The sequence below is a fragment of the Gymnoscopelus microlampas genome (genome assembly GCF_963454915.1).
Source record: "Gymnoscopelus microlampas genome assembly, chromosome: 14".
NCBI classification, from domain to species: Eukaryota; Metazoa; Chordata; class Actinopteri; order Myctophiformes; family Myctophidae; genus Gymnoscopelus; species Gymnoscopelus microlampas.
In genome coordinates, this window is record NC_139951.1 from 43,859,540 (window position 1) to 43,883,343 (window position 23,804).

At 43.9% G+C, this 23,804-nt stretch overlaps 2 protein-coding genes across 2 annotated transcripts in view; both read right to left on the reverse strand.

Moving 5' to 3' along the window:
• The window catches only part of LOC311060490 (protein tweety homolog 2-like), a 131,240-nt gene that overhangs the window by 32,774 nt on the left and 74,662 nt on the right, over positions 1-23,804 (reverse strand). The window contains exons 4-5 of the mRNA XM_084078686.1: positions 14,942-15,162; positions 10,938-11,033 (exon numbers count right to left, since the gene is read on the reverse strand). Of these exons, the coding sequence (XP_083934812.1) occupies positions 10,938-11,033; positions 14,942-15,162 (317 nt within the window). The remainder of the gene's footprint in view (positions 1-10,937; positions 11,034-14,941; positions 15,163-23,804) is intronic.
• LOC311060491 (NAD kinase-like) lies at positions 2,171-3,421 on the reverse strand (the record flags this gene model as incomplete). The annotated part of the gene is made up of 1 exon (XM_084078687.1): positions 2,171-3,421. Exon 1 carries the CDS (start codon positions 3,326-3,328, stop codon positions 2,171-2,173), a length of 1,158 nt encoding a protein of 385 aa, XP_083934813.1. The 5' UTR covers positions 3,329-3,421.

Consider the following 23,804-nt stretch of genomic DNA (forward strand, 5'->3'; position numbering starts at 1 on the left):
GGTTGACTCTCTCACAGTGTCCTCACGTTGACTCCGTCTCTGTCTTCTCTTGTCTGTCTGACCTGGTTGCATGTGAGCTCGGCTGACGTTGAGCAGAGTCAAGGCTTCACAAAGAGCACAAGGCCTTCCAGAGTCCTCAGCCTGATTAAAGTCAACGTTAGGGCCAGATGGAGGGTTGAGGTGGGGTGGGGAGGGCGCTCTGTATTCTGTCACAGTAATGTGGTCTAAGTGACTAAACGCTGGATGTTCCCGTGAGTGTCAATGACAATTATTGTCTCCCCTTGGCCCCTGGCAGCGTATGCTAGTGACAAAGTGTTTGCATTCTCTGTTTGTCTGCCTTGTGTGACGTTCAATTTGCCTCTACCTGTCTTGTGTGTGTGTCTGTTATTTTGTGAATGTGTGTGTTGTGTTTGTGTGTACGTGTGAGGGCACCTGCAGTGAAGGTCAATTTATCACTGAACAGTAAAATCCCCCGGTGGTAATTTGAAATCATTTGTAACTCTGCAAGTGTACAAAATGGAACCAAATGGACCCGTGAAACCTCAATTAACACTGAGGATTTTATGGTGTACCCAGTGAAGATGATTAGGTGTCATGCCTTAATTGTGTCCATTCTTTCACGTTTAGAGTTCAAATGACACAGGACCAAAATTGCATGCACGCTGCCAGTAGGCCACAGACGTTTTACTGGCAATGTTTGGATGCAAATAGGGAACGCATGCCATATTGTGTGTTTGTTCAGTAACCGTCTCTACAGCTAACAGAAAATACATTTTCAGCTGGGTTGCCAATCAGGAGAGAGTACCCATTTGTCAGCTTCAATTGTGTAGTGTTCCAGTTAAATATTGTCAGCTCATTTCTTTGTGTTATCACTTCCAATTTCACTTGTTTATCCTATATCCTGTGTGAGTTCTCTCCTGATTTGATAAAATTGGTACCAACCTGAAAATGCATTTTCTGTTCAGTAAAGAGCTGGAGGAGACTCCTGTTACTGAACAAACACTCTATAGCAATGAGTAATATCAGTCACTTACCCTACCTTTAAGTAGGAATGTGTAATGACACCACCAAAAAAATCACAATATGATAATATCACGATAACAAGTCCATGATACAATAGGGAAGAAAAGACTGAAATCTGTAGGATGCAACTTTTCATTTCCTATTTACGTGTCAAAGGATGAGCTGTGACTGTAATATAGCTCCAAGTGCCTCGTGAAGTCCATCCATCTGTGGTTAATGAGATGCACTCTGCTTGTTTGATGCTCTGTCTGTGTCACTTTAGCTTTTGTCTCATGGTAAAGAGCTGGTAACACTGACTAAAGTATGGCTGTGGTGGAATTTTATACTTTGTAAAGCTGGGAGGAAAGTCACGGTGGAAAGCCGTCGTTAGCAGCCAATCTAAGTTGGCCGACTCCGTCGGGAGTCAAAAACATCTGCTAAGGTTTCTTAGAAGATGGATGTTGTGAAGATCAGTTAATCTTGCCTGTAAATGCCCACGATAATATTGCAACATTTTTGTTACTTTTCAGGATTCAAATTCAAAAGCATCAAAAGTAGCAGATCAACAAGCTCAAAACGTGTCGCTTCACGCCACATTTCGAGCTTGTGGATCAGCTATTTTGGATGCTTTTGTGTGACGCTGTAGTATGATCAAGTATGGCATTAATTTACGAGAATTACACAACACAAAAAGTTAGAATATGGAGATAAGAGATTTCTGCCACGACAGCGACAAAATGCCTTCTAAATCCTAACAGTTTTCTGAAAACCTATGTTGCTAAATATACTGTAAAGCTTGAAAAAGAGCGAAGCATCACTCATCAGACGAGTAGTTCACAGTACGTGTGTATCGGGTGCACGGCTCTGGCAGAAATAGTCTTTTAGAAAGGAATACCAGCACTCACTTTGATCCATTTAGGATTTCTTGTTTATTACAGTCAGTCATTCACCCCCAGCAGCAGATCATATGACGGATGTTTCGGCCCACAGGCCTTCCTCAGCGTGGATCACGCTGAGGAAGGCCTGTGGGTCAAAACGTCTGTGAGTACTGAAAGTCAGTGCTGGTATTCCTTTCTAAAAGGCTAAATATAAAGCTAAAATCTAAAATGACACAGATGCTTTCCAGGTCTTGGATAGGAAAAGAATCCCTGATGTGTTCAGGGGTTATTCAGTTCTCTGTGCCCGAGGAATCTGAGATGAAGTCTGTCAGCGGGGCCTGTCTTTTACGGGCGTTCCAGTGCAGGCACTGGGCCAGGCTCTCGAACCAGTCGCGCACCACGTCGTGACAGCAGACGGACGGCACCGGGTAGCGGGACGTGGTGACCTTCACGAGGTCTCCGTGCCGGATCTCCCGCCTGTTCCTGCCGTCGAACGACACCCAGGCCGTGTTCCTGGCGTCGGGCGACAGCGCGATCACGAGCTCCACCCCGGCTGGCACCACGATGGGCCTGAAGGAGAGGGAGTGCGGGCAGATGGGCGTGACCATGATGGCCGGCACGTTGGGGTGGATCATGGAGGCGCCCGCCGCGGCCGCGTACGCCGTGCTCCCCGTGGGCGTGGACACGATGACGCCGTCGCCCTGCACCGAGGTGATGAGATGTCCGTCCAGGTACAGGTCGACGTTGGATAGGTAGGGCCACGACCCACGGTCCACTACCACCTCGTTCAACACCTGTAGCTGCAAGGTGGCCCCGGCGGACTCCTTGTTCGCGTGTCCATCGGGCAGCAGCACGCCGTCGTTGTGCTCCTGGGTTTGCTGGGTCTCCTGGGTTGGCTGGGTCTCCTGGGTTGGCTGGGTCTCCTGGCTGCGTTCCTGCTGTTCCCCCGTCCTCTTCCGAAGCTCGTCTTTCACCACCTTGACCGTCAGCCGGCTACGCAGCGTGACGGCCGCGTTGCCTTCGAACACCTTGGCCACTTCCGTCCTGTACGACTCAAACTTGAGGGGCGTCAGGAAGCCCAGAGAGCCGAGGTGGAACGCCATGACGGGGGGGACGCTGCCCTGGAAGAGGGAGGAGGCGTACAGCAGCGCCCCGTCCCCACCCAGGCAGACGATGAGGTCGATGCGGTCCGAGATGTCGTCGTAGCCCTCTCTGAAGACGCACAGTCGACTGCGGACGGGGCCAAAGGACGAGTCCTCTGACAGCGTCGCGTCGTCTGCCACGCCCCTTTCCACGTACACCATCATGTGCTTCTCCTCCACCAGAAACCTGCAGAGCTCTTTGAAGGGCTCCGCCACTCTGTCGTCTCGGACCTTTCTGATGACCAGCACGTTGACCGGCGGCTTGTTCCAGGTGAGTCTGTGGCTGGCCGGGTCTTGGACGTGCATGACCGACGTCGGGTTAGGAATAATACAGGCCTTGGGTCCAAAGTGAGTGGGGGGATACGGCCCGTGCAGGAAGTGGGCTTTCTGTTTAGGAGAGCTCTCCTCCACCCTCTTCTCGGTGGGCGAACAAGAGAGATCCGAGTGCTTGTGTTGTTGACCTGGAGATCTTGGCGTCTCCGTCTCCCGGGGCAGCTGTTTGTGATCGTCCCCCTGCCGCTGTGAGCTCTTTCCCTCCCGCTCGTTGCTTGGTGACGTGGGCGCTGGCTGGACCCGGTGCTCCTCTGACACATGCCCTGTGTGGCCGGAAGGCCTCGACATGACTCTCTCCAGGGAGGCCGGAGAACACGACCTCCAACTGTCAGCCGACTCGTCCATTCAAAAATTATGTTTCTGCATTTGCTTACAAGTTATAAGTTAAATGTTCTCAAATAGAAACTTTAATCAAGTCTATTTAAAGAAAATTCTAATTGATTTGAAGAGTTTGCACTTTTTTGATAACTAAAGGTGGTCTAGGACTCTCCAAAAATAGGGATTGGCATCGGTGCAGCATTGATCAGGGTCTACTAGAGAGGTCCATGGGACGAGTGGAGTGCACCCTGTATCTACACCAGGCCGGGTTGTCAGGTCTATGATGTCGGTCATCTATGACGTATCTATGACATATGACTCCATATATGAACAAGGTGTCCCGCTCGACTCAACCGCCAGTGACTTCCATTATGAAATTAAAGTAAAAAAAAATAACTTAAGGGCCATTGCACACAGGATGCGATTATTGCGATTATTGCGATTATTAGGTTGGCTCAGACAGGGTGCGTTTTTTCCGTGCGAATAATCGCATCCTGTGTGCAATGGCCTGTACTTCCTTCGCCTAGGCAGAAACAATAAGGTAAAAAATAAATATGCGAAAAGGCCGAAACACCCGATGCTCATACCAACGTTGTGGTCAATATGTTTAGTGATTCAATTCCATTCATCGTTGAGAGTTCCTCAACAAAAAAAAATGAAAAAGTGCCAATTCTTTATAAGAAACTACATGCAGTACATACTGTAATGTCTTGCAGACCGGTAAGTTACACGCAACGCCATTGGCCAAAATGGCCAATTGGTAACTTGCTTGGAGGAGCAAGTTATGGCCGGGTCTTTTGCGGGGTCGCTACACTACCCTCTCCTTCCTGAAGCGCGCCCTCGCGGTTCTCGCTTCACTGCACAAGGCCAGTCCCTCGCGTCCTACTTCTGACACCAATGTAACGTTCCGCGTACCAAGCTGGAGTCGAACCCCGGCCTCCAGCTCGGCAGACCGGCAGGCAACAAGCAACGCCAAGAGTGCTAGCTCACTTGGAGGAGCAAGTTACGGCCGGGTCTTTTGCGGGGTCGCTAAAATAATACATACATCTTATTACAATATTATGTTTATACACACACACACACACTAGGTGGTCCACCGCTCATGTGTGTTTATGTGGTTGTGTGTTTGTTTATGTGGTTTATCAGTTTCTGGGAAGGGGGATTTGTTTACAAAAATAGAGCTTATTAGGCAATGTCTAAGGGGGGGCTACTTCAGAGTTCAGAGCTAAAAAAGACAGATGTATTTGTGTCTTGAAGAGCTGGCAAAGTCCCTTTAGATTAGAAGAACAAATATATATAACATGTGTAAACTATTAAAAACCTCCCCACGGTAAGGAGATCATAAATGTGGGCAGGATTGCTGGTTAACTTGTTAATTGTCCCGCTAATTGTCCTGTGGGTGCAGTGTCCACCACACACACAGAGAGAAACTGTTATTTTACGCCCATCTCGGATCGGTATACATCAGCAGTTAGCACATATAGAAGCCAAATCACAGAGAGCACTCCGTGAGAGCAGGCAATACACAATGGGGGGCGGGGCGACCACACTGAAAAGTAGTGGGACAAAAACCTCTGCATGGGGCTATAACTGAGTGGTGTCGGGCCGTGGGCTCTGATGCCTGACAGCGAGTCCCGTGTTCGATTCCCAGGCCCAGCGGACCTTTGCTGCATGCCACTTTTCGACTCTCTCTTACTGTTTCCTGTTTACACTGTGGCCTATCAATAAAGACAAGAAAAGCCAGAAAAGATAACAAAACAAACCTAATTTCTGCAGGCCTCTGTTCCGGAGACTTGTCAAACAGGACGACTTTTAATTAAAGAAAATGTTATATAGACCAAAGGCATGTGATTGCTGTTTTGTTGTTTTGTACCTTCCCGTTAAGCTTCAGTGGTCCCAGGGGCCCAAGCGTTTGTACTTTGAATCCGTATCCGAGTGGATAAGATTTTGGGTGTTCAAAATGATTTGCTCAATCAAACTTATATTTCTTATTGACATAACGCTTGTCGAGATAATTCTATGATCAAAGATCGGATATCAAAGTGAACTCAACAAGGCTGACTGTTTGGTGTTGAACTACCCAAAAAAATCCAAATCTGATCCACTCCAATACTGACTACAAGTTTTGAACTCTTGGACTCAGGGGGATTTAGTGCGTGAGCACAAAGCAGTTAAGTCCGCAGGCTAGGTCAACTGTAGCCTGGCTTCAGCCCCTGAATCGCTATAGCCATGGGCTCTGGTGACCCTGTCGAAAGGCGGGGTTTTCTTGTTGAAAATCTAACCGGCCCAATGGGGATGGGGATGACCCCACCAGTATATGGGCCACTTTGGCTGCGCCCCATCTCAGAAAACGAATGCACTGAGAGGGCTTTCAGACTGAGTAGTGGAGTGAAACGAAAATAAAAATTCTGGCTGAGTGTCATGCTAGGTCAGCTGTCCAGTGTGCTTATGATTGATTGATAGAATACTTAATTAGCAGTTTCCAAAAAAAAAGAGCACAGGAAAGTACGGTTCAATACTAAAAAGGCCTGCAAAGAGGATTATACCCAAGAAAGCACTATGGCTCGTTTCCATTGGGGTCCTCTGTACTCAATTCCTCGAAACATTTAATGACAGACAGATATGCAATACTATGCACGAAAAATATGTACAGTAAACAGGGGGGGGGGTGGTGTAGGCTTTGACTTTTTACAGGAGCCAGCTCTGAATTGCAGGCAGCCACCTGTAAGTGCTCTTATAGAGCGGTTTTGAACAGAGAGTAAGGATTCACACTTTTTTATGACTGTTGGTAGGGCGTTCCACATTTTGGTGGCATAGCAGTAGAACACATTTAACCCCTAGTTTGAGCCAAATCTGTGTGCAATAGCTCCATGAATCTAGGACACCGAGAAGACCAAACAACCAGTGTGTGAACCCATGGCTCTGGAAACATGGAAATGCCATGATCTGCACTGTAAAATCCTCAGTGTTAATTCCACTCAGAAGAGCGTACAAATGGAACCAAATGGACCCGTGAGGGTCCATTTGGTTCCATTTGTACGCTCTTCGGAGTGGAATGAACACTATGGACTTTACTGTGTGTGTACCGCAAGCTATTGTGTACCTTTCAGTATATTCATACACACACGTACACACTCACACACGCTGCGAGCTCTGACTGTGTGTAACGTGGATATGGGAACATAAAGGCCAAGAAGAACCTAATCTGCTTGAAATTCCTCCCACAATTTCCACTGCAGTGGAATGGAGCAGCGAAACCCTGGGAGGTTGCACTCACTTTTCTGTGTGTGTGTGTGTGTGTGTGTGTGTGTGTGTGTGTGTGTGTGTGTGTGTGTGTGTGTGTGTGTGTGTGTGTGTGTTTTCGTGTGTGTGTGTGTGTGTGTGTGTGTGTGTGTGTGTGCGGTACAGGGTTGGCCTGGCTCGAACCCGGGGCTGATGGATGATGTAGAGAGACAGAGCGAGGCTTGGGGTGGGTGAGCCGCGAACCCGGGTGGGTTTCATGGCCCATGAAAACATACTCACGGATTTTGGGGGGAAAAAACAATTACTGTAAATCCCACAGCAAATATGTACGCTTTGGCTGAAGATACTGTACGGTGTGCGTATGCGTGTGTGTGTGTGTGTGTGTGTGTGAGTGCGCTTGAATCTGCCTTTATCTGAATATGCCTGCTGTTAACCAATTTTCAAAACCGTTACAATTTTTATTTTTTAAACTTGCGATTTAAACGCTCACAACATGTTGCAAAGTGACACGTTGTGAGCATGTACTGTACAGTACATCGGCTATTTTCAATGCGGGACACAGTCGTACGACAAAGTATAAACCAGTGCTTACGCAAGTGGCTAAAGTACCACAGTCAACAGTCCACACTGCTACAGTAAGTGGCTTATATACATCCATGCTCGCTTACAAACGAAAACAATTCTGCCATTTACGCAACATTGTGTTTATGTATTGGGTGGGAAAGATTCAAGACTTCAGACTTCACATACATTGGAGTTACAGTACGCTCATCATCTCTCATTTGAACTAGAACAGGGGTCTTCAACGTTTTTCAGGCCAAGGACCCCTTAGCTGATAAGAGAGATGAAGTAGGGACCCCCCACTTCATATTGTAAAACATGGTGTTGCAGATTCAACTTTTTCATAGATGTCATAGATAGCTTCATAGACTTGTTTGACAGCACTGTCATTGTGTAGCGTTGTGTTGGATTCATGGTAATATGTATTTTCAGACAGTTAACCACTTAAACCCTCAACATTTAGTAAACTTGGTCTGCTCTTTTTTCCCCTCTTTGCCAAAAATAGCGGAGCTGCTAGGCGTTGTGGGATTGTACTGTAGATCTGATATTTTTGGCTAATGTTCCACTCGGGATAGGGATGCTAGGGTTCAAGTGGTTAATGTAAGAAAATGAAGAAAAAAGTTCCTATCACACAAACATTTGGCGGCCCCCCTGTAGTAACTCTGAGGATCCCAGACCCCCTGTTGAAGACCTCTGATCTATGACATTATCTACTGTATGATATGTTCAGTATCACTGTACACACACCCTCTCATGGATGGCCATTCTCTTATAGAGCCACGCCGTAAAAATAATATCTATACATATAAATACAAATGGGGGACGCAGTAGAGCAAGAGGTAAAGGCCGATTGGGAATCAGAGGGTTCCCGATTGCATCCCCATCTACCGACGAAGTGTCCTTGAACAAGACACACTGAACCCCTAACTGCCCCCGATGAGCAGGTTGGTGTTTTGTATGGTTTCCTCTGCCGTCAGTTTGTGAATTATGTGTGTGAATGTGTGAATGTAATGCACATTGTAAACTAAAGCGCTTTGGAGCGCAAATTGAGTTTACACAACTTCAGGTACCTATGGAATTATCTTCATGAATCTGCTATTCCATGCCACGTTTCTCCCACATAACATACCGTTTGTAGGCCTCTTGGCTTCCTGTGTCCCATTGTTTGACTGCTGCCAAAACAGTGTCTTTGTCTGCTAATATCTGTGTCTTTTTGTGCTCGTGATCTGGTCTTGGCTATTCTCGTTTTGTATGCATTGCCTTTGTCGGCTTTTAGCCGTTTGCTAAGCGTTTATGTCTTCTGTTTATTAAAGACTACTTTAACATCTGGGACAAGGCACAACAGCTGAACATTAGCAGTTTGGTCAACTGGCACATTTCATGTTGATGAAACGATAAATAAGTCCTACTATGTGGCAAGATGCGATGTGTTCTCAGCTTGCAGATCAGCTATTTCTGCCTATATTGAAATCCCAAAATAGGGATGCCAGTTTGAAATGTGTGGTGTCACTGTAAAAAAGTGTGTGCTTGTGTTTACTTTTATTCCCACACTTTCATCCAAATGCTCCCTTCTTTCTTTGAAATCTCTTCGATTATGTCTCCGCTTGCTTAGAATAAACCCCTGAAATCTACCGGTTCAGTCCTTTTCAGAGATGAACAATCTATGGCGAGCCAAGCCAGGCTGGGCTGGGCCAGGCCAGGACGCGCTCAGGGACGACTACTGTGTTTCTAATTCATGTCAGTTTCACACTTGATTTAAAGCAGGTCAAGTGTTAAGCTATAAGGGAAGTGGCGCTGTGTGTGGATCTTTCTGTGACCGTGTCTCTGCTCGCTGCTTCAAGCACTTCCCCCCTAGGGGAATATAGTGAGAGGTCAGCCCACTGTACCAGGAGCCATGGCTGACAGGGTAAATACAGAGAAATGCTGCATGACTGACTTAAATACAGTGAAATACTGTACAACAACTGACTTAAATACAGTGAAACACTATACAACAACTGACTTAAATACAGTGAAACACTATACACCAACTGACTTAAATACAGTGAAATACTGTACAACAACTGACTTAAATACAGTGAAATACTGTACAACAACTGACTTTAATACAGTGAAATACTGTACAACAACTGACTTAAATACAGTGAAACACTATACAACAACTGACTTAAATACAGTGAAACACTATACAACAACTGACTTAAATACAGTGAAATACTGTATGACTAACTTAAATACAGTGAAAATAGGGCGGGGGTGGCTCAAGAGGTAGAGCGGAAGGTTCCCGGTTTGAACCCGGCCTCCCCCTGGGTTAGCGCGCGTGCGTGCGTGCGTGCGTGCGTGCGTGCGTGTGAATGAGTGAATGTAATGCACATTGTAAACACTTAAGATGCCTGATGTTAAGACAGTGAATGAATGCACAGCTCACCATGTTTGGTGAGCTCGCAATGTTTCCTGCAGACAGGCAGACATACAGACACGCAGACAGACAGACAGACAGACAGACAGACAGCACTAAGCTGGGTGGGGCTGAGGACAGAATTAGTTCAAATTGTCTCATCATCCCCTCTGTTTTCACTACATCTGTTGTTGTTTTGCTAGCAGCAGCAGTGAGTTACATAACTGCACACTGTGCCTCAGAGGCACTGTCTAGAACAATCACAACCCATGCCCATCCTGCCCACCTGTCGGGATGGCGTGCGCAACGATGTGGCCGCTAACTGGCAGACAAGACACACACTTGATTTAGCTTTTGTTTTTTAGCTCTGGCAAAACAAAAGCCATATCAGTACACAGTGATTGAGCCTGGTTTATATGTTACAGTATGATTGGAAAACCAGTCAGATTGAAAAAGGAGTGCTCCTTTGAGTTCACCTCCCACGCACCGCCTCTTTAAAAAAAACAAAAAAATTACATCTTGGAGGTACCGAGACTAGGGGCATATCGGGACATAAATCGAACAGCGCTGAGTTCGGCGGTGTCTGCCGTTGCTCAAGTCACCTTCAGACGGCACGCCTCCATCGGTGAAAACGAGTGCAGTTCAATCTCACTGGTTTTCCAATCATACTGTGACATATACATACATAGTCAATCGACATATTAACCATATATATGGTGCCAGGGACTCCCTCCTCGACCCAAACTTTTTCAACATTTTGTCAAACTTTTTCGATAAGAGCATTCGAGCTTGTAGATCTGCTAATTTTGAATATCCGATAAATAGAATAGTAGCTAGGGCATAAGCGGTTACAATCCTTTTATCGGGGACTCCCTGGACACCTCTAATCTATCCCATCTTTCTCTGTCTGTCTGTCTGTCTGTCTGTCTGTCTGTCTGTCTGTCTGTCTGTCTGTCTGTCTGTCTGTCTGTCTGTCTGTCTGTCACATTTCTCTTTGTCCATCTCATGTGATAATTAATCAAAAGATAAGCAGACTAGGCTGTGGGACAGGTTTGTACGTACGTGGTGAGCAGCCAGCGAGACTGCTTGGCCAGTCCCAGACAGGCCAGCAGGCAGATGGCCAGATCCAGGATCAGCAACAGCAGGTACGTCAACCACCTGGTGGAGAGACAGACAGAGAGAGAGAGAGAGAGAGAGAGAGAGAGAGAGAGAGAGACAGACAGAGACAGACAGACAGAGACAGAGAGAGAGACAGAGACAGAGAGAGACAGAGACAGAGAGAGGCAGAGACAGAGAGAGAGAGACACAGAGAGAGAGAGAGAGAGAGAGAGAGAGAGAGAGAGAGAGAGAGAGAGAGAGAGAGAGAGAGAGAGAGAGAGAGAGACAGACAGAGACAGAGACAGAGAGAGAGAGAGGGAGAGAGAGGGAATCAGAGGATTAAATCATTGAATTTCAAAAGCTGTAGATCAACTGATAAACACAGCAGCAGCCTGCAGTCTTTCATTTTGCTTTCATGTTGACTAATTATCATAATTCTGCATTAGCTAATGCTTTGGTTCTCACACTTCTTTTGTGTGAAGGACCCCCACATTGATATGGATTTGGCCACGGACCCCCCATCTGAAAATGTTTAGTGTCAGGGACCCCCAGAATATAAGATTTGTGTTTTCCAAAATGTTTTCAGATTTAATATCAGATGTACCAGCTTGCAGCGCGGCAAGAAGTACAAGCTCACAACGCATCGTGAGCTTGTATTTTTCACTAATAAAATAGGGCTTATAGGGGCTGATTCATAATGTATTCTTGTAAGTATGGGTCCCTTGGGAGACACCGAAATGTACGTTTTGGGTCTTAACCCCTGCATGAGGTCTGTTAGGTCTGTTATCAGCCCCCAGACGGAGGGGTCAGTTTGAATCACACAACACAACACAGGCCGACCAGATGTTTAATAATGAATGAAGGCAAAAGCATATGGCTGAATATTTCATATTGTGAAAGCGCACACAGGAATGCACGCACACACGCACGCACGCACACACGCGCACACGCACACACACACACACACACACACACGCGCACAAAGCCTCAATCCACCCACCAGACTCCACTATCTTTACCTTCTGTTCCATTTCTTTCTACATTCTGTGGAAAGTAACTAATAGTCCAGGCAAACTAGCGTTTCACAACAAAGTAATTGTAACAGAATTATTTTCATTTCTATGAGGTGTCCAGAACACCACACTAAAAGTCCTGAGAAATCCTAGTTGCGGAAATATGTTTAATTGGCATCAATCCAAAATGGCTGCCAATTATTGTCGAAAATAAAATGATCCAGGGCACCTCCTTCTCTCCGTCACCTTAATGACTTTAATCCTGGCATCCCTAGTTTGGGCACGTCATTATAGACAAAAAATGTAATTGCTCTAAAAGTTAAAACCAGTGTTGGAAGAAGGACTTTTTTTAGGACGATTTTTTATATACCACAATATAAAAAAAAAAAACACTCTCTGTTACACGTCAAATTCCCTGTATTAAAAATGTCACTTATACTAAATGTTATAATATACTAAAAGCAAGTGAAAATTATCATCCCCCCCTATTTGTCAACCATACACCTCACACACACACGCACACGCACGCACACGCACACACACACACACACACACACACACACACACGCGCAAAGGCACACACACACACACACACACACACACACACACACACACACAGAGTGTTTGTCTCAATGTCAGACAGCGTAAGGGCGAGGTGTAATGAGTCCATTAGCAGGTAGCAGCAGAGTGCAGGCTGCAGCCATGTGTAGAGTATTGAATTATAGCAGAAACACATGGAGTCTGCTTACAGATCAATACAGGCAGAGCAGCCTGTGACTTACTGTAAGATAGAGAGCTCTAAAGATCAATAACACAATTATAACCACTGATACAACACAGTGCTGTGCATACTCTAGACCAGGGGTTCTCAAACTTTTTCGTGTCAAGGACAACCACATTGATATGTACTTGGCCACGGAAAATAAAATAGCAGATGTACAAGCTCACTTGCAAGTTAAAAAGATTTTCAAACATTTAAAAACTAACATAGTATACTTTAAATTCCTATTTATCGGTATCACAAAAATACAGATTTTGCAAGTTTTACAGAAAGAATATCAATGGTATATGTATATGTTATATCATCATTAAAATTTGCCATTTGCAAATGTATTAGGGCTGCCACTTGCAATACCCCCACTACCCCCACTGGTAAATATATTCCAAGGAAAGCAGCTTAGTAGACACTAGATTTGTCCCCAGGCTAGTTTTTTGTAAATAAAGTTGCCACAGGGGTATTAAAGATGCTAAGTTGGCATCATTGGCTGAAAGCTAACTGTGAGCCCCTATGTTAGAAAACATACTACTGTGTTCCAGGGCATGGGGGTTAATATTAGATTCACTCACTCGGGACACTCTCAAGAGTTCAATATTTAAACACTTTTTTTTTTAGATCACAGTGCTATATCATTGGGCCTTTTAGTGCTCTAGCAGATGCAGGATGGATAGGGCTGATGGTTGCTGCTGATTGCATTAGCCGTATGGAGAGATGCATGCTGCAAGACAGGAGCACCGCAGCCCAAAGTGTCTGATGCATCCATGCAGCCACGTTGCATCAATACGGAGTACATGATGATGTGCAGAGAAGACTGGCACAGTCGCAGACCTGAGTCGTCCAAGCATGCATGCAACATGCATACATGCAATATGCATGCACCATACATGCAACATGCATGCACCATGCATGCAACTCCAATTCCAAATATATATCCAAGTATTCCACACCCCTGGACTTGTATCATGGCACCCTAGGGTGCCCACCAGTGTTGATTTTGACAGCAAATTTTGATTTAGTTTTAGTCATAGTCTTTTGAATAAAATTCGATTTAGTTTTAGTCATATTTTAGTCACCTGAAATGTTTTAGTTTTAGTCTAGTTTTAGTCGACTACATGTCATAAAATGTATGACTAAAATGTATTTTGGCGGGCCTTGATGGCGTTGTAATGGCTGATTTTACACTTGGTTGCATGCTGAAAATGTCTCCACTAGTCCCTCCCTAACATTTTAGTCTAGTTTTTATTTGTTGACGAAATTGTCAGTATATTTAGTCTTAGTTTTCATCAGTGAAACATTTTTCGTCATAGTTTTAGTCGCCAAAATCAACTGCCCACACCACCCGCTTTGAGAAACCCTGCTGTGGCGCCACTGTGGTAGCAATATTTATAGACTGTCAAATATATGTATTATTGTGTATTTGTCTGCCTCCCATTCAATCTCAGTCAATGCTAGTCAGACACTTTTCACATAAATGTGCTAATTCTAACTCAACTACAGCAGTCAATGTAACAGCTGAGCTTACTCTTACTCTTACTCTGTCAGCATATAATCTGTCCTAAGTGATACTATACATGGTCAATGCTAATTTAACCAGTGAGCTCTACTATATACTGTATAGTACTGTCACTTACAGTAGTATAGCCTGTTTATATTTATCTCCATTTAGGGAGAGCTTTGTGTATAAAAGGTGTCCCATATGACAGTGGTTCTCAAACTTTTTCATCTCAAGGACCCCCAAATTGACACTTATTACCCCGCGGACCCCCATTTGAAAAGATAAGCCAGGGACCCCAATAAGAGAAGATTTTTACGGCTCTCTAGCAGTGATTCTCAACCATTTTAATTTCAAGGACCCCCAGTTTGACATGCAGTAGGCTATGGACCCCCATTTAATGGCATTTATACCACTGGGACCCCAATTTCTATTGTAAAATCAATGTTAATTTAACTCTGAGAGTGTACAAATGGAACCAAATGGACCCATAAGGGTCCATTTGGTTCCTGTCCATCATTTAGCTGGGGACCCCCTGGAACCCCCTCAAGTACCCCTGGGGGTCCCCGGACCCCACTTTTGAGCCCAGGAGGTCTGTTCCTTATGATCTGTATGCTGTTGCTCTGCTGAATCTTTCCTAATAAACGGTCAACACTTTACCCTGACTGGATATTAACATTCCTACCTGTAGTACTCTACGTGTTGGGTCTGGTCGGCGATGGCGGCCAGGTCCACCTTGGCCTCCTCCCAGTCGGGGATGCCCAGCAGTTGCTTGACCACGTTGTCCACCATGGTCTGCATGAAACGCAGCGTCTGCACGTAGTCGCCCCGCGTGGCGAAGATCTCGTCCAGCCGCGCCAGGTGGTGCTGCATGCCGCTCTCCATGTTGCCCATGGTGCCCTCCACCTAGAGAGAGAGAGAGAGAGAGAGAGAGAGAGAGAGAGAGAGAGAGAGAGAGAGAGAATCAGAGGATTAAATCATTGAATTTCTAATGCTGTAGATCAACTGATAAACACAGCAGCCTGCAGTCTTTCATTTTGCTTTCTTGTTGACTAATTATCATGAATCTGTATTAGCTATTGCAGTGGTTCTCAAACTTTTTCGTGTCAAGGACCCCCAAATTGATATGTATTTGCCCGCGGACCCCCCATGTGAAAATGTTTTGTGTCAGGCACAGGGGAAGGTTATTATAGTTTAAGGTGCGGTACGTGATTTGCATTTGTTAAAATAAGTGTTAAATACCTCTACATTCTGAAAGTTTTCAATTCCCTCCGATCAGGAGAAATAACTCACACAGGCTACCCAGAATAAACAAGTGAAAATGAGAGAGAGAGAGAGAGAGCGAGAGAGCGAGAGAGAGAGAGAGAGAGAGAGAGAGAGAAGAACCAGGCACAGAAGTAGAATGATAATCATGCACGTCAGTGTGGACTGGAGTGACACACAAACTGGGAAAATAGCTGATCTACAGGCTCCCAACATAGGGAGCAGGTGGGGTGAGAGGGATGCCTGTTTGAATAAAGGTTGGTAAATGCTGACAAGTTGACAACCATGCCCCCCCCCCCCACCCACACACACACCTGCTCAGTGGGGAAGCTGCTCACTGGCCAACGGTCCGTGTGTGTGTGTGTGTGTGTGTGTGTGTGTGTGTGTGTGTGTGTGTGTGTGTGTGTGTGTGTGTGTGTGTGTGTGTGTGTGTGTGTGTGTGTTTGCATACATGCGTGAGTGAAATGTGTGTGGTAAACGGTAATCCTGTCTCCCCTCGTGACCACTCAACCGAAAATACAAAAACAAAGGAGAAAAACAGGTAAAGAAGTTGTGTGATTGACACACATACATGGATATTGGGGGGGATATTACGACCCTGACTCCACCACCAGGGGAGTATTAGAGTTAGAATACTAACAATAACAATAATAATAAAGCTTTATTTGTATAGCACCTTTCATGACATGAAATGCAGCGCAAAGTGTTATACAGAGCAAGAATACAATTACAGAAAAAGTACCACTAATTTAATTTTAACTTCTTCTAATTAACTTCAATGAACGGTAGAGTAACTGGTGGAGACAGACGTTTCAGCTCCTAATTGCAAAACACCCAAAGTATGGCCAGAGGTGAAATGCAAATGGTGTGTGTGTGTGTGTGTGTGTGTGTGTGTGTGTGTGTGTGTGTGTGTGTGTGTGTGTGTGTGTGTGTGTGTGTGTGTGTGTGTGTGTGTGTGTGTGTGCGTGTGTGTGTGTGTTGATGTTGTTGAAATAGGAGTTATTGGCATTATGTGACGGCTTACCCTTTGATTTGTTAAGCCTGATTTATAACGGTTTGTGCACCGGTGTCGTTATGTGTAATCTACCAGCTTGTAGATCTGCCATTTTCGGTGCGCACCAACGGCCCGCAAATAAGTATAGAGTGCCGAAGTCTGACGTCACTGCCGCTCGAGGGCGCTGTTCCCTTGGGTCGTGGCTTTATTTTTTGTGTTGATATCCCCATAGGGGAATCTTAGATCACGTCAAAGAACACACCACCCCGGCGATACTGTCAGGGCGGTGGCTCTGCATCGTTTATGATATTCCTTCATATTTGATACAGCCTGTTTCTGGAGAAAATGGCATTAATTCTGTCTTAAAAGTCTTAAGAACTACACTTCCGGATCTGAAATCACTGTCCCTACAGCAGCCGCGTTCATGGGAAATGTAGTCTTTGGGTCGTTTGACTCGTTTTTATCGTTTATTGTATTGTGGGTAAATGTGTACATATCCACCTTCAGTCGATGCTTCATATCCATATAGTAAAATCGCCGGGGTGGTGTGTTTATGTTTGGAACACAGTTCTTATTATGACGTCACGTGATCTAAGATTCCCCTATGGGGATATCAACACTAAAAATAAAGCCCCCCCCCGCCACATCAAAATGACACCATGTAACCAGACATGTATTCACAGGTTTCAGCTGTATAATCATACACATATGTACCCCCCCAAGCGCCCCGAAGAGGTTACGCTGAAGCACAGACAATTTACAATTACAGTTTAGGCTAATTACAGGTAATTACAGTTCAGGCCAGATCTACTTACAAGTGTAAGATACTTATAAGCAGAGTAAAGCGTGATATGAACTGTAGTCAACAACAACACAAAAAACAGTAGAGTGTGGATAGAGAACAATGTAGGGCCTCAAAGAAACGGGATACCAAGTAAACAATGAACCTAGCATCTGTCAAACAACATGCCATCTAAGAGACGTTCGGTACATTTGTGGTCAAGAACAAAAAACAACAACAACTACAAGTACCAAAAACATGAGAAGTAGTGACCACGATATATACGTGTATATATGTATAGTAAACTAGCATCTATCGATCAACGGTGACAATAAGGCCAGTAGTGGAGAGTAACTGAGTGCATCTACTCAAGTACTGTTACTTCAGTAAAATGTTGAGGTATTTTTTACTTTACTGGAGTACGTCCAATTTTCAATACTTTTACTTCTACTCCACTACATCTCAGAGGCAAATATTGTACTTTATAATATTGTAAGCTCGTATTGTAAGCTCACAACGCGTCGCATCGACGCGTTGTGAGCTTGTAGCTCTGCAATTTTCAAAAGATTTGTATACATTGGAAAAATTGTGAAATGGGACATTCTGCATAATGACTACTTTCTACTTTTGGTACTGTAAGTACATTTTGATACCAATACTTGTGTACCTTTACTCAAGTAAATTTGGAATTCCGGACTTTTACTTGTAACAGGGTATTTATACACTGCTGTATTGATACTTTTACTTAAGTAAAAGAGTATTTTTTACACCACTGGGTGAGGCACACGATAATTCGCAAACAATTTGACGACGCATCAGATTCAGCCACCCCACCCCTCCCCCGCAATACCAAAGCATGCGTGTAGTACACATGTACTGTACACAAAACAAGCGACCCATTTTCCGTGGGCTTAATTACGGCGTTCCTTCCATTGCTTCCAGGGAGAAGACTATGTGTTTAACAGGGACTGTGGCATTCACTGAGAGGCATCCCGCTATTTGATAATTAAAAAAGAGAGGGGTAATAAATGCCCTGCATTCAGTCGGCCGGGGTACTTGGCATTCACCACAGAGACGACTCGTATTGTTGCTGTGTTTGTGTCGCGGGGGAGGAGGGAGCGAGGGTGGGTGGGTGGCTGATGGAGGAGCCCGAGAGGAGGAGGAGGCGAAGTTGGGTGGAAGTAATTAGCCGGTTTTATATTCACTGTGTGGCCTCTGTGCTAGACCGCCGACGGCAAGAAAACACTAGAGGAAGAGCAGAGAGAGAGATGTTAGGAGGTGGAGGGGGGGGGGGATAGTGGGTGGGTTGGGACCCAGAGAGACTCTGCATGATAGACAGACAGTAATGATAATTATAACGGCAGATTTCTGGGGTTTCTTCTGGGCAGATTTTCTTCCGATTGCAGATCCCAATTTATGAGAGTCTTAGAACGGTGGTTTTCAACCCGTTTCATATCGAGGCCCATTATTTATTCGGTATTTGAGCCACGGAACCACCGTTTGAACCGACATAACAATTCTTCTACGTTCTCTAATCGTGTAGACTTCTTGTAAATTAAGTAATGCAAATGTTTAACAATAATCTAACTCTTGAGAGCTTAAAATGAAACCAAATGGACCCGTAAGGGTCCATTTGGTTTCATTTTACAACTCTCAAGAGTTAAAGATCTAATAAGGGTCTTTATGGTTACCAACTCTCCATCATTTATGCTGGGGACGACCTGGAACCCCCTCAAGGACCACTGGTTGAGAACCACTGTCTTACACTGATTACCGATGTTTCGGCCAATATTGTTGTAAGAAAAAGTCTTGAAATCACTTATTATGATATTAACTTTTTGACAGACCCATTCCTGGGGTCCAAGCAATTAAAATACAATAACAACAAAAGAAAACATTCCAATCTCGGTGTATTACACACAGACAAAACACTAACACCTATCAATTAAAAAAGACAAACCAACAGGAATATAACCACTTTATTTTTTTTATGGACTTTATAGTTCACCCCCAAAATGACTTTTTTTCTATCGATTAGTCACCCCATGGAGACTTGAATTAATGGATATTCTTTTGTTAGAGTCTCCTTTGTATCTCCTACCGGAACCGCTGCCTACCGGTCCGCTGGTCATCAAATTATTGGCTTAGGAATGCGACAAAAACTAAAAAATATCCAGGAAGTCAAGTCTCCATGAGGTGACTAATCGAAAGGAAAACAAAACATTTTTTTTGGGTGAACTATCCCTTTAAGTTTCCTTTTAAAGCAAGCCTTTCCTTTGATATTATACGAATATCTCCTGGAAGACTTGGTCAGTCTCTTAACAAGAGAGCAATGTGACAGAGAGAGCATGACGGGTGGCATTGAGACAGACTGGGCAGAAAGACAATATATGCCAAGCAAAGTGACAACAAGCGGAGGAGAAGTTTTGAGGACAAACTATAAAAAAAAAAGCAAGGTTATGTTACTGAACAGAATGACACATGAAAATGTGTGTTTTGAAAAGTGCCAAGCCGAATCCAGATGGGAGCTACGCACCACTGATTGCGACAGCGCCACAGGGATCACAGTTCCCTGGCTCTTAACCCTTTAAAGACGCATCTCTGACATTATAAGATTTCTTTGGCTATTCAAAAAATAGCAGATCTACAAGCTCATAGTGCGCGGCACCCAGTGCCGCGCACTATGAGCTTGTACATCTGCTATTTTTGAAAAATGGTGAACATTGGTGCAAATCTTTGAATATATATATATATATATTTTAAAGCGAACATTTATAGCTCAAATATTTGCTTCTGGGGGGTCCCTCCCTGGAACTAATCATTTGAGATGGGGATCCTCGGCCAAATAGATATAGATACATTTTTTCTAAATCCTAACAGTATGTTGCTATTTGCAGTGTTGCTCCAACTTTTCCATGTCAAGGACCCCCAAAATGATATGTATTTGGCCGCAGACGCCCATCTCAAAATACGTTGTTCCAGGGACCCCCAGAAGCACAGATCGGAGTTAAACATTTTCGCTTTAAAACATAATATATTCAAAGATTTGCACACATTTTCAAGATGTTTTAAAAAAATAGCCAAAGAAATCTTATAAAATGACACAGATGCGTTCCCGGAGTGAATGGGTTAACTTGAACTTGCCTGCCACAGTAAAAGCACATAGCCGCAGCACAGCAGAGAGACATGGGAGTACAGTCAGGGTTGTTCTCTATCTATCCTGTCATCTGATCGCCCATGGCAGCGCCAACCGCCAGTGGTGGAAGATGTTCTACCATTTTTTTACTTAACTAAAAGTAGCAGTGCCTCAATTTACAGTATAAATACTCTGTTATAACGTCACTGTCGGGGCAGAAACCGCTAATCTCCATATTCTAATCATAATTGGAGATAATGATGACACTACACTACAGCATAAAAAGTAGCAGATCTGCAAGCTCAAAACGCGGCACGAGCTTGTAGATCTGCTAATTTGGCTGTTCATGAATTTTAATCCTGACATATGGAGGTTTCCACCCGATAGTTTCAATATTTTTCAATATTTTTTAAAACAGCAGATTTAAAAGTCGAGCTTGTAGATTGCCTATTTTCGGATAGCCAAAATAGGGCCATGATCTAAATCTACAAAGTAACTGGTAACAAAAATGTTCAAATAACTGTCGTGGAGTAAAAATTACAATATCCTGTAGTGGAGTCTAAAGTGTTGAACATTTTAGATACTCAAGTAAAGTAAAGTCCCTAAAACTTGTACTCAAGCACGCAGCACTAAATTCAGTGAAAGTAACGTAAGTGTATGTACTTAATCCATTAGGACCGGGAAAGCATCTGTGTCATTTCTTTTTATTTCTTTGGCTATTAAAAAATAGCAGATAACCGTGAAAATGTGTGCACATTTTTGAATATATATATGTTTTCATGCAAACTGCTTTAACTCAAATCTTTGCTTCTGGGGGGACTCTGGAACAAAATATGTTTTTTCAAAAAACTGTTAGGATTTAGAGGACATTTGTAGAAGCAAAAATTCGAGTTAAAAATGTTTGCTTTAAAAAACATATATACTGTATATTCGAAGATTTGCACAAATGTCAGTGCCACGCTATGAGCTTGTAGATCTGCCATTTATGAATAGCCCAAAGTATAAAATAATGGTAAAAATCTAAAATGACACAGCTATGCGTTCCTGCATTGAATGGGTTAAGATATATTCCACCACTGCTAACCGCCCTGTGGAACTGTGGGAGATGTGATCGTGGTCAACAGACGAGAGGCTGTGACTGTTCTCTGGCTGCTCACTGAGCATCTTATCTGGAGAGCCTGGGGACACAGCTAGTCTCTCTAATCACTGTACTAGGGGTGTGCCGATACACTAATTTCACGAAACGATACGATACGATATTTGGCTCACAACTTCGATACGATTTCGATACGATACGATACGCACTTTTTTTATTATGAAAATATATGGAGGAGAAAAAAAGAAAATGCAAACAAATAATTCTGTTTTTGCATTATTCAGACATGCAAACTTGTAGCTTTTCAGCTACAATAGCCGTTTTGAATCCAAATAGTATGACACCTGACCCGAGAAAAAAACATGTTGTCACTCTTTTCACTTCGGGGCCGTTTGTATGCCTGATTATTATGATTGTAAAAAAAAAACATTTTTTTTTTTTTTTTTTTCAAAAACGATATTTTTTTTTCTCCAAAACGATACATATCGTCGCGAAAACGTATCGCGATATATCGCGGGACGATATATCGGCACACCCCTACACTGTACAGTTTGATCCTCTGCATGCAAGTCATCTCGACCAGTGGTTCTCAACCAGTGGTCCGGGGACAACCAGTGGTCCTTGAGGGGGGTTCCAGGTGGTCGCCAGCTAAATGATGGAGAGTTGGTAACCAAATGGACCCTTATAGATCTTTAACTCTTGAGAGCGTAACATGAAACCAAATGGACCCGTAAGGGTCCATTTGGTTTCATGTTACGCTCTCAAGAGTTAAAGAATTGTTAAAAATCTGCATTACTTAATTAAATAATTGTTATTTTGATCAACGTTGGCCTGTCATCTCTCCTATGGTACCAACATCAGTACAGCATGGAATTGTGGACAAAATCTTATCCAACGGTAACAAAATATTCCAAGTGTTGGATCTGAGAGTCTAAATCTCATCAAATGGTGGTCCATAGCGGCTCAAATGCAGAATAAATAATGGACCTTGATATGAAAAAAGGGTTGAAAACCACTGATCTAGACCAATCAGAGCAATACCATTTCCAAGGAGGAGGGGTCTACTTCTCTGCATACTTTGTATTGCATTTTGTACTGTATACATGCACACTAAATGCCTGATTACGGGGAAAAAGAAATATGGTTATGGTAATCATTTGATTGGAGCATCTACGTATGGGAGAATTGGAGTGATTGCGGCAATGTTATCTAGGTTTGCATGGTTTAGTCCAGTGTTTCTCAAATGTGGTTATCTGCAGCCAAAGCCATAAAGACTATATCTTTGCTGTCAGGCAGAAACCTTCCATATTCCAAGTTTTTTCATAAATGAATAGCCTAGTTCATCAAGAGTGTTGCATAAATCTTTGTCTGCTGTTTATGGTGAAGAAAGACAACCATTCTCTGTAGCCCTAACATCTTAAACAACAAGCTATTTGATACATGGCGTATTGGCAGCACTTTGATGTGCTTGAACATGACTAATGATACACAACACAAACAACACTCCACCAAACGACCACACCCGTGACAAACGAGGACAGAGCCTAGGCGACAAAGCTAATAATATAATCATTAATATATCACACCTGGGTTTAGATCAGAGATAAAAAAGTAAAGGCTGCCATGAAGCTGCAGTGTGGGGAGGGAGGGAGGGTGTGTGGACGGACAGACAGACAGACAGACAGACAGACAGACAGACAGACAGACAGACAGACAGACAGACAGACAGACAGACAGACGGCAGAAAAAGAGATTCAAAAAACAAAAAAAATACAATAAAAAAAGGAGTTTCTGGGTCCTTCCTATTAAATTACATAAGTCACGAGCAAGTGCTTATTTCACAACTCTGGGGAAAAGCAGGGTAACCCACACATGGTTCCCTGCATGTATATATATACACACAGCTGTCAGCTTGGAGACGGCTCTTCAGGCACATGAACATGGCTTCTCCATGAGCTGTGACTGATTCCTGCAGCTCCTACCGACCGATATGGAGGCTTCTGTACAATTAAAGTTGAATGGAAGAGCTGGAGTGTGAAATGGAACAGGGCTCTAAAGTGCCTCTGTAGACCCTCAAGATGGAGACCATCTCACCCCGCCGCGTTAAGCACGTCAGCCGAGCGGAAGCGCTCATTCTTCTCGTGCTTTTTCCCCTTATTTTGTCTTTCACCACATTGTGAGAGATTCATTTAACTCTCAGAGTGCATAAAATGGACCCTTTGGTTCGGATGAGTAATTGTTGCACAATACGTTTTCTGGATATTGTGAATCTCACCTC